At 35.2% G+C, this 16,445-nt stretch overlaps 1 protein-coding gene across 2 annotated transcripts in view; it reads right to left on the reverse strand.

Annotated features, from left to right (window-relative positions):
* Positions 1-3,588: 3,588 nt before the first annotated feature.
* Positions 3,589-16,445, reverse strand: part of LOC118270518 (homeobox protein MSH-C) — a 32,372-nt gene continuing 19,515 nt past the window's right edge. The window contains exons 2-3 of one of the 2 annotated variants that reach the window (XM_035586121.2): positions 6,621-6,805; positions 3,589-6,294 (exon numbers count right to left, since the gene is read on the reverse strand). In XM_035586121.2, coding sequence (XP_035442014.2) covers positions 6,046-6,294; positions 6,621-6,805 — 434 coding nt within the window. In that variant the 3' untranslated portion in view covers positions 3,589-6,045. Of the gene's footprint in view, positions 6,295-6,620; positions 6,809-16,445 lie in introns of both variants that reach the window. The other variant, XM_035586119.2, reaches the window with a different exon arrangement.

Genomic DNA, 16,445 nt, shown 5'->3' on the forward strand with positions numbered 1-16,445 from the left:
TTATTTTTGACCCAGTCATCATCCCTATTGCATTTTACAAAACTTATCATACCATTGGTACGCAAATTGAGACGCAAGCAATGCAAAAAGGTCCGTAGTAAGGGCTTTATAAAATTAATCGAGTGTAGTCAGGAATAAGAATGATTTAGGTTTTAATCTTACGTTTGTGCTTCGGATTTGTTATTGGTTTATAAAAATAAATAATTGCCAGTCCAACTTTATTATTGCAGGGAGAAATATTATGTTTTTAACTGTACAGATATTAATATGACTTGCTTTTGATACGAATCTGAATTTATTTTCATTGTTTCATTGGACTGCGTCGTTGGTTGCGTGGTTGCAAGTGCGATTACCGGACAAGGGGTCTCGGGTTCGATTCCCGCGTCGGTTTTTCGAAAATTTCTCAGTAGTAGCACGGAGCCTGGAATTGTGCCCAGTATGTAGCGTAGGTTCACCGCCTGTTACATGGAACTTATAATACAAATGGGTGTACATTGTATAGCGGCATTGCGTGCCGTAATGTGCACCTCTGCCTACCCCTTGGGGGATAAAAGGCATGTCGTTGTGTACATAGTTGTTTCATTGAACGTTTATTTTGGAGTTTACTTTAGTAAACTATTTATGTTAGTTATACTTGAAAGGAATGCCTTCTTAGATACGTATTCGTTCAACAATATTTCATTATATTATAGTTTGTGGAAACCAACTCACGATGAGATAGAACCTATAGAAAATTAGGACCTGGCTTCACCATTTTTTGTTGATCCGGTTCTCTTCACGTTCATAATCTTTCAAGGTTGGAAAGTTCCTGTGCGCTTAAAGACAGAAGTGACTGACAATGTGTCGACTTGTCCTTTGAAAATTACGAATTGTTCTGTTGAATATTGTTAGATTTGTTTTAAAAGGTGCCATTATAGTTAAATCCTAAATAATCTCTTTTCAAATAAAATTGTATCATGACTATTCATGACTGTATAATTAGTAGGTAATTACAAAACAAAAATTAGAAACAAATTCGTTCTACACAACAATAAAAACAGTGGCAACAATATTTCTAACCCTTCCACCGCCTAGATAAAAATCAACAGCATTGGTGGCCAAACAAACGACTGCCCAGTAACGGAGCGAGGAAATATGCGAAGAATCTAAATTGGACCGAAAGCAACGAAAGGGTTAACCCCGGTATGCCATCGATCAGATAGATTAAAAAAGTAAATTATGTTTAATTCATGTTTTGGGCCAATTACTCGTGTTTAAGTTTTGTTGTAGGCTGTATGTGGAGTTTCCGTTGCCATTAATTATGACAAATTGACGCGTGCAACCGTTACCTATTATTGAATATGTAATGTAATTAGGGATCACTTTGGTTTTGTGTGCGTCTCAATTCTCAATGAGACATTGTTTTGATCTGGAGGTAAGTGAGTAAGATGGGGGCTTATTTCGTTTCAAAATCAACTTTGTTTACTTGGTCAATAGTCTTTAGTTGGTTACGTACATATGGAAACTAGATCGTACCTATACCTATAAGAAGTAAGTATGATGTAGTTGCTCGCGTTGATCTAGATTAAAAACAAGTAATCATAACTTTCTTTAGATACTTCTCCTACCTTGGGTGAGGCGAGAAGAAGTGTCACTCACTGAAAACTCTTGCTGACTAAAAACCACCCCGTTCCTACTGCTGCTCTTCGAGCCCCCGTAACCCGCTAGGTAGTCCGCAAAAATTTAAAAGCCTAGCCTATTAAAATTGAAGATAAATTCTGTGCCATTAATTAGAGACGCCAATACATGTATCTACGAAAGAAATTACACTGTTTATTGCTACTGCTTTCTTAATTACCCACAAAATGGCTGTCACATTAATTATCGACTTCTCAGTATCAGTATAATTGCACACAACAATGCTAGGAACACTAATAAATATTTACTCAAGTCGCTATGTATGGCAGCATGTGAAGTTATACCCATCTGTAATAGATTTCCGACCTTAATACAACGAGATAAAGCTTAAAATAATTTGATACTGATTGGGATACTTTGATGTGCCAATGTGAGTTTAAATGTTGTTTTTTTTTGTGATAAGCTAAGTTTGCGTGTTGAGTAAAGAAGTATTATGGGGTTGTTATTTCATGGGGTTAAGTTTTAATAAAGGTTTGGACAAGTCGTAAGTGCAAAAACATGTTTTGGGTAACGTGTTATGTATGAAGTTTTGATACCTGTGTTGGGCCAATTCAGCTGGAACTGAGTTTTTTGATTGTAAAATTCTAAATACATATGAATAAGTGCTTTCTGTGTATATAAAAATTGTGCTGCACATTACTCATAGTATGGAAGCAAGACTCAAATTATTTTAATTAGTAGCTACTGTCCTCATCATACATAGGATGCTTGCAAATAAGAACTCTATAACCATCTACAAAAAGCTTTAATTAGCAGATCTCTCAAGAGACCAGCAAAGACAATGTTTATTCCATATATAAATTTACTAAATGTTAATTATTAATGGCTGATTGTAAACGCCATTTTTGTTTGACATCTCATAAAGCAAATTAGACCTTATTTTCTATTTGATAAGGACACTTTTCTAGTGAACTGATGTTGGATTATAAAAAGTTCTTTTTGTAGAGTATTTTGTTTAGTAAATATTGATATATATTTCAAATAGGGAATAATTAATTATAATTTGACCCTTATTATCAGGTATAGGATTATTAACATAACTGAAAATAGGTGCAGGAATTACTTATCTATTGAAGTAGATAGATACAACCATATAAATCTTGATGCAATAATATTTGTATGTTTATTATGTTTGGGTAGGTACCTAGGTCCTTATTTACATAAAACCATCACTGAAGAAAACATTTCTAGAGACCGTTATTAAAAAAAAAACAAAGTCTTGCTCACGTATTCACCATAGAGCCACGCTAAAAGACAGGAGGCCTCAACTAGTTCACAAATGAGTAAATTAATGGGCACAGCCGGGCGCAGAAGGCGACGCGGCATACGAATCTGTGCATTTAAAAGTATTATCATTCATTATGCCTGGCCAGTTTTTAACCAGAGGCACCAATTAGCGAGCGGGACAGGAAGTTATGGCGTCTCTCCCCCATAACAAGACTTATAAGGATGATAAACTTTATGGCCGATGTCTTCATAGACTTTCAATCGACTGAATAGAAACGCGACTTGTTTATGGTAAATTGTGATAGATTTGACGAGTATTTTATCTGTGGTGCTTTTATAAAAAAAAGTTTTGTTTATGGTCGCCGATCGTCGATAAAGGCGAGGACACATTATTATTTTCGTAACGGCTTCTTAGAGTTATGGTTACTGGCAGGACGTTGGTAATTTTCAACGATATTTAAAGAGCCATTGCAGTTATAACTTTAAGTACAATTATGGGCTTTTGATATGAAAGTTGATGAATAAAATAATGATAAGATCGATTTTTATTAGCCTGATCTTCGGGATCGCTGTAGCCATTAATAAGAGCAGGATAATTTATTTTAACAAAGGAAATTAAACAGTAAATGTAATGGGCAGTAAGACTTATTTTAAATTGAATGTTGTTTTAATAAAACTTCGTTGTTGTACTAATAACGAATTTATAATTTAATCAATAATTTACAAATGTTCCATAGTCCATTCCTATGTATAGATGGGTATTCTATTAAAGGCGATTATAAAGTAGATTCAAATTATTCCTGACAAACTATTTGCTTTTACATTTTTTTGTACAGAATTTAAATCACTTCGATTTGTTACGAACAACGTTTTAAATGTCTAATGCCATGATAAATGTACAATTTGGCAAATTAAAAATGGGTAGGCCATTTCCATTTCATTCGACGCTGCTCATAACAAACCGTTTTAAGTACAAAAGTAATAAACAAGCTTGATATTTAATTAATATGACACAAAAGCGATAAAATTAACTTTTTCAAGTACTTATTTTGATATAACTATGGCTTAACAGTAGGTAATAATGTAGAGCATTCATATCGGAAAATATACGAAAAAAAATTGATTGTTTCGCGCCAAATATTATGTCAAACTTTGTAGCTGTCACTGTCACATTTTTTTTTATAAGCTAAATAGGTATCGAATTGGCAGAATAGTTGACAACTTTGTATTGGAGACTCGGTTGCCGTTAAAGAAAAAAAAAACGTATTTCTTTCTTTTTTTAATTATTTGTTTCCAATCTAAATGCTCTAAAAAGGGTTGTATCCACAAAATCTATGATCAGCGATTCGTTTTAAAAAATCTAACTCTTTAGAAATATACTTAAGTACCTAATACATAATATATACTCGATCTTACGTATACAATAATTTATTTAAATATTATTTACATTACTATTTGCACATCAGTAAATATTATAGTTGAATGTTAAGTACAGAAACCCCACAGCTTAGTGCCGTTAGGTACTTAATAGGAAAATTATAGGTAATATATTTAGTATTTAATTTATTGGTGTGTTATATCACTACTATAGTTATTGGAATACGGTAGTTTCCAACTAGTCAAATGCAATACTTTTATTGAAATGTCAAAAACGATACTTTTTTATGAATTTTGTAGGAGATAAGAGAGAGCAACTTATGACGTAATGAAATTGTTGCGTCATTGTGGTCTTAAAAATTTGCAAAAAATATAATCGTCAAATTAATGAATTATTTTGGGTTATTTTATTGTGTTGAATACAATTTCACTTCGAAAAGAAATGGACTTATATCTGCTGAGATAAATATATTTAAATAAAATAAAAAATCTCATTTACTTTCTGAATTAATTCTTCTCATTGCACTCGATTTGAAGAAGCTGAGTGATGAAATAATGTCATGTCGTTACTGTTGTATTTGTCTGTACCCTTAGTATGAGTTTGCTTTACGTTTAAAGTAATCGAAACGACAGTGCGTTCGACGCTCTGATTGGCCGGCTCGAATAAACCAACCAATCAGACGCGCTCTCGCTTTATTGGTTTAACGTAAAGCAAACTCATACTAATGGTAAAGATCTGATGATCTGAGAGGAAATCAGTAACTGACAAAGATGTTATTGTATTAAATTTTAATTTCATATTTAAATGCTGTTAAAGGCCAGTTTAGTAAGCTGGAGAGTGGAAATGCAAACATGTGGAAATTGTGTTAAGTGATATAAATATTTATACATATCATAAATAGATATTTTATGGAGCTGAAAGTTTAGTGTGGAATGGGTTCCAAAGAATTGCTTAATCAGACTAAGTTATTACTTATTACAATATTAACATAAAAACAATAAGCAGATCGTTATACATAGTAACTGCTGTTATTCAGATATATATAAAAAAAACATTTCGTAAATTACTCAGTTATTATTAAATTGTAATCTAAGTTAAAAATGTAAGTAAAACTATTTACAATTTTCTATTCGGATTATAAATTATTCACCGTTTAATTTTGAAAAATTGCACTTATAGAGAGATTTTCATTTCGTTTGTGTGCACAGACACCAAAAGGTTGTGTACAAAATGTCACACTCACAGATTTCAACAGATTTTTTTTATAAAACAGAGGTGTTACATTAAAATGTGGCTTACGATCTAAAACTTCGAAAATTATTCATCCCGTTGGTGTGTCCATACCCTTATATTTGAGAGCGCACAAAACGAACAGTTTATTTTGAAATTGGAACACATTTCTTGTTGTCCTTGATTCACTTTTTAAACTTTTCATTGTCGAACACTAATGGTCCCTATTCTCAACAATAAAGCTTGTCTGCCCTATTTTTGTGAAAATATCGTATGGAATATACTTCAATATAAATCCTTTGATAAATAATTGTACCAACAGCATCAAACTCCGAAAACAAAACGTTGCCACAACGCATGGAACTCAAACAACAGTGAGACGAAAGCGTTTCCATTACAATGGCCAATTCAAAATTCGCAACAATAAACAAAACGCACTTATACGAGAATAGGGACCCTTTCAATTTAAATTTCGAACTGTTTCAAGATGGCGGCGGATCGTCTGCTTCACGCGTTGCCGCGTGATCCATTCGTCAATGTGGTTGGAGAGAATTTAGTATATTCATGTTTATCGCGTGTTGATGGCTCGGCGGACCTCCTAGGAAGCTCAGCTGAGGTCTGGAGGCAGCTGCCATCGCTGCGAATAGAGGAGGCGCCCCTCCCCCGCCAAAGAGCGCGAAAGACGGCGGTAGGAGGGGCCGCGCGGATAGTCTTAGTTTTTCTATCTCGGCTTCTTGCAATCTTTTCGCTTTTGCTCGTCGATTTTGGAACCATATTTTTACCTGGAATAAATTGGTTTGGTTAGTATTGATAGTGTGATACGTGTTTCTATTAAATAATCAAAGCGAGTAAAAATAATCACCTAATTTTGTAAACCAAGTAACTTTATCTTCCTAACAGGATAAGTAAATATCCAAGCTTAAACGTTGCACCACGTTGCATTAGCTTATGTGTAACACACAACAGCAATTTCATATGCACATGACACTTAGACCCGACACTTCGTTGATAAGCAGTATGTCTCGAACCCGCACTTAGAAACATTTAATGATTCAGCTTAACATATTTCAATTCTTCTTGGAAAAGCCCTCAAGAACCATTTCCTCACCTGTGTTTCAGTCAATCTAAGTGATGAGGAGAACTCGGCTCTCTCGGCGATGCTCAGATACTGCTTGTCTCTGAACTTCTTCTCCAGCGCCAGGAGTTGCTGTGTGGTGAACGGCGTCCGCGGCTTGCGATTGGGCTTGTGTTTGCGAAGTTGACACCGAACCACTGGTGGGCCGCTTGGTGCACCTGCTGGAAAGAAGAGAGGGAATTTAGTGACATTTTTTACACATATATTATCCCTACTTTATCCACGGGTGTTTTAAGAGCTGATTGTCGGACTAGACATTTTTGATAGAGATTGGTCTGCAGCGGTGTGTGAGTAAGGCCTTTTTGAATGAAGGTCTCTCATTTATAGTGTAGAGGATTATAGTAAATTCAGTTATGTAGCAGACTTAAAGTGTGACAGAAGACTATAAAGGACTATTGATGTGTTGATGATGACGGTGAACAAACCTCACACGCCAAAAAAACGTGTTTGGTTGATGATATGTACATAATTATTTGACCGATCAATTGTCTTTTTGTGTTAGTGAGGATAATCATCCAAGGCACTTCTCTCGCCTTGGGCGAGGTGAGAGGGAGAATCAGACTCTTACTGACTAAATACCACAACCCGTTCCTACTCCTGCTCTATGAGCCGGAACCTCGGTAAACCCGCTACGTAGTTCGCAGTTCCGGACTGATCAAGGACTAGACTTTAATAAATTTTGTATTTGTCAAGATACCTAAACCTACACTAGTGTAATAAGTCCAGTACAGCAATAAGTTTCAACACACCAATTTTTAATCAATTCTTTAGAGCCTATATTAGTAAAATAGCAGCAATAAGTTAAAACAGTATCATTTAGTTCAACGATTACGCAGTAACTGGAAGTGGCCTGCAGTTCACACCTATTGCAGTTCTCATTAACGATTGTTAACGACTGTCCCATTAACAAGATAATAATGACGCCTTATAAGTGAGTGAGAGGTTAACAGTTCATGTTTCGAAAGTTACCGAGCTCGCTTTTGTTTTGTTACATATATATTTGGCAGTTTTTTTTATAGCGGTAAACAAGATGTTAGATCTCCTGATAGTAAAATATTTAACTTTGTCTGTATCTATGGTGACGCGGTAGCTAGGAAACAACTGGCTGTCGTGCAACGTTTCGCAGGATCAATTCGGTTCAACCTGCACTGTACAACTTTGTCACAAATTGTTGTTCTGGATCTGGGTGTCATGTGTATGTGTACTTGTATATTTGTAAATGGACCTACGACACATGAGACAATCCTAGTCATTTATAAATTCGGTTTTAAATCATAAAACAAAGAAGGTGTTACTAACGAACAATAATTAACAAAATTTAACAACATTGGCATTTGGCATCCTCTTCATGGTAGGTGATACCTACTAATTATAGCACTCCTTATACAAGCTGCTATAATAGGGGTAAGGAACTTGCCATTTATGTAGTGGTGTGAATCATTACTTAAAATCGTAGGTAAGTGATGGGTCCGTAAATGTAGAACGTAATGTTTTAATAATGCTAACGAAGGAAAATTAGGTGCACCTACTACATTTTTCAAAATACATATAATCATTAAGTGTTAAAAAGCTATACTTCTGCACAAGTGATACTACGACCTCATAGAAAACTGACGTCAAACAACGCTTGCGTTGTGTTTCGTCGCGTAAGTGAGGTCACCGGAGGTCCAATTAACCCCAACCTTACCAATCGCCGATTTCCAAACAACCCTTAAATTCTTAATCCCCAAAAGGCCGACAACGCACTTATAAATGGTATTTCGTGTGTCCATGGGCGGCGGCGATTGCTTACCGTCAGGTGATCCGTCTGCTCATTCACCGGGTTATAATATAAAAATCTAAATTATGTAGAACTTAGGTAGTTGTGATTTTCTCTCATTGTTGTATTATTTAATTAGAGCAATTACGCCTTATATTGACGTGGGTGTCGCTAATAGAGAGCAAAAACTGTTTTTTCCATGTAATCATAACAACTAAGGTTTTTCCTATATAGTGGGAGTTTTTGTAAACTCAAAACCCACGTATGAACACGTAGCTGATTATCATGGTTTAACCGTTTATCCCACACATTAACGCAAATGTGTATTATGTAGGTAACTGAAAGTTATACTTATTTTAAATTAACCAATAATCTCGTTGGACAAACATACGTAACTTCTACAACACTTTTAAGTCAGATTTTTGGGTCTTGGATTTTTAAATCTTTTATATTTAAATGAAAATATTTTAATTGAACTCACAAAATCTTCTATATTGAACATTTAAATAATAATAAATCACATGCCTAACAAAGAATCACGCAAATCGTTGTACATACATAATAAAAAAAAATCATACCAGTTGCATTGAGGACCTCCACCTTTTTGGTAAGTCGGTTAAAAAGAAAACGCATTTGGGACAAAATAAATTGATGGTTATTAAAAATATTATTTTTATTTTTGTGTAAAAAAAAATACGAATTAATCCAGCCAGTCACAGTTCACTATGGTCTATTACACAAAATTGTTTATCATTATCTCCACACCTAAGAGGATTCTAGTTTTAAAAGTCCATATGTAACCATGTCAATAGTTATTCTGGTCTAAATAGAGTAATCTGCAAGCACACGAGCATGCAACATCCGTTTCCTAGTCATCATTCGGTGTGAAATTCAACCGTTATTTTAACAGCTTGGTGACCGTGGTTAAGCGGTTATGGCTGACACACTTATTGTTGGTTAAAATAACTGCGATGGTTCCCGCATAGGAAGTAGTCTTTGACCATGTTTCGGTTATTATGGGAATTGCTCGTTACATTTGTCGGTTACGGAGTTAAAGTTGTGGCTCGTCATCTGTGTGGGACCACCGAAGTGGTTTTGGTAGTGTAACGTTAAGATTGTATCATTAGGACTTAAAGCGATAATTCGGCATTGTTGTAAGCGATTTATCTCCTGATAAACATCCACCCGCATATACTCCAGTTCATCCGTGATCATAGCGCTCGCAACAGTGACGATATATTGGAAACTTATAAAAGCTAATGAACATTTTAAGTTCTAAGTTCTAATGATAAATTATTAGTGTCCATGTCAGTTTAAAAACTTATAACGTTAAGATTGTGTGTAAACTGATATGATTATGTAATACGCTCTTGTAACATGCCCTTTTCAGTTTAGTTTTATTATTAGTCATTGCAATAGAGCTAATTAATTATAGTTCAATCTTTTATGAGAATAAAAGATTGAACTATAATTCATGACAATAAATTTTCGGAATTTCGCACATAAAAAAAAATCCAATAGATCACTGGCCTAATATTATGTATATCAATAACCACTTGGCCATGTTGAAACTATCTTAGAAGAGGACTTTTGTCCAAGCGAGTAGGCACACAGCGAGTGTCTATTGCAAATAGAAGTAATATAAGCTTAAGGTTTTATACGCAATCAATCAAAATATTCATGTATGCTTGCATGGGTTAAAGAAAAGTATTATAAATCTTAGATAAGCTATAAATTCACTCACGACTATAAAACAATCGAATCAAAAACATCGATATACTTGATCGAATCGATACATAAACAAAGAATGAAAACAATAACAAACATTAGCATGTATTAACATACATTATCTCAGTTCGTTATCATTATTAATTAAACGTGGTGTCATTAGCCGGATAGTTGCTGAATCGGTTCAATCGATTTGAATATTAAAACATTGATTCATTGGACTGTATAATCACACTACAGTCCACCTATTGTCTCACTTCCGCCCGCTAAAGCGCCTATTAACTGCCAAATCGATTAATTCAAAATTTTAATTGTGTTTCGATAGTGCATAGATTCGGTTTTTGGTGGGGTTTTGTTATTTGTTTTTTTTAATTTTATTGTAAAGTAATTGTGTTTTTTAATTTGGTTTGCTTTGTTGTAAAATAAAAGGCTTGATGTGACAAAAATACGATTTTTCTTTTGGAAAATAAGGTAAATGTGTAACGCTTTGCGTCATTTTTTTTATTAATTCTTTGAAATAGGCACTTGATCTATTATCACCTAGAATCTTGGTGTAGGGTCCTGAAGTTTGTGGATTCACCATTTGTATTTTTGACTAATTTCGCTTAATCTAATACTTCGAGGAAAGCAGTTGTGGTGTTCAGTTTTTGATTTTAAGTACCTAATAGCACTGGATTCAGGGTCGCTTCGTATCCGGAGCTGCGGAATGTCTAGCGGGTTTACCGGGGCTCCGGCTCGAAAAGCAGGAGTAGGAATGGGTTAATTTTTAGTCAGTAAGAGTCTTACACTACTTCTCGCCTAGTCTATTGGATGATTTTCACCGGTTAAAAAAATCGCTTCTTCACATAGTAAACAACGGATTAGGATGTAATGAAAATGAAGTGCTTTACTATTAGAACTGTTGGAAAATATTCAACACTTTAAAATGCTTAGTAAGCACTGAATAGTGGCCCTCATACCTTGAAACCAAACACACCACAATTTAGGTAAAACAATTCAACCACCAGATATACCCATAACAAGCTAATTACATTACCTAATCAATATAAATTGAAATGAATAATTAATTGACCTGCACACTGCATTGTTGTGAATAAAATCAATTCCCATGTAAATGGTTCCATTTCCTTTTGGGAACTATGTATTTAAATGAATCTTTAATGGAAGTGGTTGACCTTTTTAGACCTCTATTAATGCTTGCCCTTGTAGGAAATATTTGTTTTGACAGGAAACCGCTGGCCTGAGGACTGCACCATTTCTAGGTTAAGTTTACGGTTTGAAAATAGAAATCGGTTTGACAAAAATGTCGTTCGTGGTGGCCTAGAGGCTTAAGACGCCCGCTTCTCATTCATAAGGGTTTGAAATCTACTAACGGCAAGTACCAATGTGACTTTTTCCGAGTTATAATAATGTACTTTGTAAAATTATTTGGACACCACTGACAAACGGTGAAGGAAAACATCGTGAGCAAACCGGGGCTTATAATTTCCAAATATAAGTCTGAAATCGCCAACCCGCATTGAGCAAGCGTGGTGATTAATGCTCAAACCTTCTCCGTGTTAGAAGAGGCCTTTGGTCAGCTGTGGCCACTTATATGCTGTAGATGAAATGTTTGAAAATAGTGTCTGCTGCTGCTAAATGAAGCATATTCTAAATGTCTATTAGTATTTGATTATTATTGACCATTAGATGAGTGCAGTATTTTTGTAATCGTATTATCAGCATTAAAAACAGTGTACAAAAGAACCACTTTCGCCCATTCGACCTTCAACGACTCAATACATCGGATCGTAACTATAGCGCGGCAATAAGGCGAAGACTATCCTCGAGAATGCCTATCTGCGGCGCTCCGGTGATAAAATACAACAATTTCAATAGCCCCCACCTGCAGACATATCAATGCTCGCTACCGAACGTTAATGAAGATATAATATCCATCTCTAAACGTATTTATTTTCCCGCGCCCGCCATTTTGTGCAGCGATGACAGACCATAGAGCATTTTGTGTAATGGCCGCCAATTAAGCGCGCCGTTTGGGCTACTTAATAGGATTTAGTTGTCAATGTCGCGATTTAATTGGATTGTTGTAATCTCTGTTTGTTATTGAATAAATTACTTTATGTTCGCTCGTTTTTCTACTGAATAAATACTTTGGAAGCCGATAAAAGCATTTCGTTTGTAACTGTTTTATAGATAGACCTTTTGTTTTTCTGTTTTGTTTATAAATTACGTATGTAGGTACCTACTGTTTATGTGTTAACAAAGTTGCTTGTAGATTTTTACTCGTCTATTCTTTACATGGTGTCGTTTAATTAGTAATTTATAAAATGGGTTCCGCTGTGTGCAGTTGTTAATTAAATTGCTACCTGAATATGATAAATGTTACAATTAACGTTACATACAAACAAGGAGGTGTTTGTGCTCATATTTTCTTCACCAGAACAATGGGACAGTTTAAATGGACAGAACAATTAAATTTCTCAATGACAATGAGTGTCAGTCGTATTAATGCTACAATGTAGCATTTTGCTGATAATATGACACGCAGAATTCATGGCACGTCAGCGTGTTAGATATCCATCAGTAATCACTTGAAAATTACCGACACGACGGACTAATTAGCAAGAAAATGCGATCTCTAGCCATTTTCCGGTAAATAAGCATTATTGATGCACCAGTAGCCCGTTCAACAAGAACGTTTTTCTTACATTTCTCGGAAAACCGAACAATTATGGGATTAAATACAACATTTTATGGAGTGTTTCCTAATGGAGCATATTTTTAAAAGGCTAAGGGCATTTTTAACGAAGCAGTAGTCACTTAAAATGGACCGTTTGATGAGTAAAAACTGGAGTACTGACATTAATAAAGCATTCGATTGTATCGAATATGAGGTGGGCTCGTATTCGTGAAGAAATACGTTTTTAATAATGCCTGTCTATGGGTGGTTCTCTTTAATTCAACGAGAAATAAATTGGGTGACTAGGGACTAGACTATTCAAATTAATATTGCATAAGAATAATTTTATGAAGCGAAAGAGGTATGTAAGATACGTAACAATTGGCGTTGCATTGTCTCTGCCTACCCTAATGGGAGACAGGCGTGAGGTTATGTATGTGTGTATAATTTTATAGTGGTGGTAAGCTCAGCACAGTTGTGTTATTAGAATGTTGTATGTTCAGCAATGGACAGAAATTACCTGATAATGTTGGAAACGAAGATTGTATCTGTTTCTGAGCATGTCTAAAACAATCATACCAGCTAACGAGTGTTACAAATTAAGAATAACTAATTGATAACAATCGAGCAGTTAATAACAAGCATTATCGCATTCTTTTCACCATAAAATGTCAGTAATGATTAGATGCATTCAAAACGGGATTCTGAGCAAAAAATTTCACGCCTGATCGAATGCCTTACCTCAGAATAATAATCACACATAAGTACTTATTGTTCCTGATATAAGCGGACCAATTAAGCGTAGGTAACGAAAATTAAATGGCTGTTACGACTTGTCATAGTCTGGAATCGTCATTAAAAAGGTCGGTTGTAAAAAGATAATGGATGTAAGTTGCATAATTTTGAATTGAATGAGTTCGGCTCGAGTTAAGAAGCGTCGTTCACTAATTACCGTAGTCAAGATGTGTGTGCAGGGCCGGATTGGGAGTGAATGAATGAGTGAATGAATGGCGGACAATTACTTCTCTGGTCCTTTTGGTTTATCTATGGGACAATAGGCATGTTTCCTACTAGTCAAATTCAATACTTTTTTTGAAACGTCAAAAACGATATTTTCTATGAACTTTGTATGAAATACTCTATTATGACGTCATACGTTTTTGACGTCAAATAGCAGACTTATTTCTAGAAATATAGCTAGAAAAAATCGAAAATGAAGTAGTTCATCAAATTTATAAATGAGAGTGTGATTATTTTTGAATATTTTATTGTATTGGAAAGTTGTAATAATTTATTTTTGACCCAGTCATCATCCCTATTAATTTAGCAGCACTTGGACCTATAAGGCTCTGAGTAACAATGTTTGCTGTATTTGTTCGTTTAGACGACGATGCTTTGCTGTGCTTAATAAGGGTAAGTTTTATTGCTATACTTTTAATGCTTTTTCTTTTTTTTAAGGGGCAAGTCATTAAATGACTTCTCCCGCCCTGGGTGAGGCGAGGTGTCAGACTCTTACTGACTAAACCCACCCCGTTCCTACTCCTTCTTGCCGAGCCGGAGCCCCGGTAAACCCGCTAGGTCAGATAGGTTTGGTTAGGATATTTGGTTATAAATGTAAAAAATCACGTTGTACTTAGAGAAAATGTGTCTAGCTAAAATAATTATTGTCAATATCAAACATTTCTGAAATTTTAAATAGATAACAACTGTGAGAAACAGTCGCAACTAATCTTCTATCTCAGAACTTGTCGTCTTTATGTAAGTAACTCAAGAAATGATCATTAAAAGTTGTTCGAAATAAACACAAGGAACACATCGAACATGTTCATTTAAACTTATTTTATGATATCTCAATTGCATCCCTGTAGTCCATAAAACGAGCGGCAATCATTATAAGATGACGGAGTATGAAATTGTTTATTCAGAAAATATTAATTATAATTTATTATGAGGTTATTGTTTGTTAATCACAGACTGCTGCTACAGGAGGGGGTGGCGCACTTTTACGATCTCTCCATGTTCAAGATAATTAAGACATAAAAAATATTCGCAGAACTGTGGCCGTATAATCTCCATGTCCATGTGTCGGTGTGGAGAAAATTGTGCAATTTCATTAGGCTTGTCATTTTATTGCCGACTTAGATTGGTTCTAATAAAGTAATGCCCGCGCCTAATGAGTGCGAGTGGGTGCCTTTCATTTTGTTTAATTATAAACATTTTAATAATGTTAATTTCCATTCAAGAGTTGGATTTTCAACGGAAATTGTTGGGGAAGAGAGATTGTAGGACACTATAACGGATAATTAATAATTAAAATAGTAGAAATATGTGAAACTTGTACATCCTGCAGTTATTGAAACATGACTATTCCGTTTCTATAAAAGAATTACGTGTGCTAGGAGGCTTGGCTCTTTAATAACATAATATTACTTTTATGATATGGTACAAAACTTTCATCTGGGCACTAAATTAAAAACCTAAGACTCGACATTTAAGGAATGTCCTGCTCTTTATGACGCATATTTACTTCTAGAAGCTGTTTAACTTTTGAGCAGAAGGACTGAAAGAAGGAACTTTTTCCTCACTAAAATTATTCCAAAGGTAACCATCAGTATCTAAAAAGAGGCACCGAGTCTTCTAAATATACCAATTTTTAAATAGACATTTTAAAACCTAATTTAAAGCGTAGAGGAAATTGTCTTCATCGGAGTCGGTGAGGTAGGGTGCCCAAAAGACTGGCAGCATTGCCACGTTGAATGGCAATGCCCAACTTTTGACCAAGGTAGAAGTCAGCCTTTCGGTCACTTGGAGTGTCAAACGTAGCATTTTAATGTCAGAAGAAGCCTTCAAGTGTGTAGGTTTCTGGGAAAAAATACTAGAAAATGCTTTACAAATCTCTATCCGCATCTGTAGGGTTCTAAATAGACCCACGATATTTTCGGCGATGGGGTTATCAATAGCAATAGAGAATATTAGAGTACCAGAAAAAAATACGGTCCTAAGTACCGATTAGGGCAAGTCAACTAGATTGGTCCTAAGTGGCGAGTCAACTTTTCAAGACATCAACTATGTAAGTGCATCTACAAGTACCAGGTGTACATATTCTATGAGGCACCTGGTACTAATCGTGTCTAATTCTGTTTACCTAACAACTGATAGCAATCGTCGTAGTTAATGCATCATATTTATTTACAATGTTGTATTTGGTCCTTTAGCTTTTTTTTTATAAACATTGTTTTCTGAAGTAGAATTATGGCCGAATTTAAATACCTCATCTAAAATGATTGTCCCAATCTCAATGTGATTTTTACATCAATGGTATAGAGCTTCGTCATCTCTTTAATCTAAATACGCTTTAGAAAGAGGGAACTTCAGTAACGGATCAGTTTAGAGAGCGGTAACTCATATCTAGACGTCTCTCGCCTTAGGCGAGGCTAGAGGGAGTGTCAGACTCTTACTGACTAAAAACCACCCCGTTCCTACTCCTGCTTTTCGAGCCGGAGCCCCGGTAACGCGCTAGGCAGTCCGCAGCTCCGATCAGCAACCGACTGACTGTAACTTACAAAGTAAAACATTTATTTAACTTGTCCCTAAATATTACAATATTTGTCTGCCCTGTAACCAGCTTACA

Source organism: Spodoptera frugiperda, chromosome 13 (genome assembly GCF_023101765.2).
Source record: "Spodoptera frugiperda isolate SF20-4 chromosome 13, AGI-APGP_CSIRO_Sfru_2.0, whole genome shotgun sequence".
NCBI lineage: Eukaryota > Metazoa > Arthropoda > Insecta > Lepidoptera > Noctuidae > Spodoptera > Spodoptera frugiperda.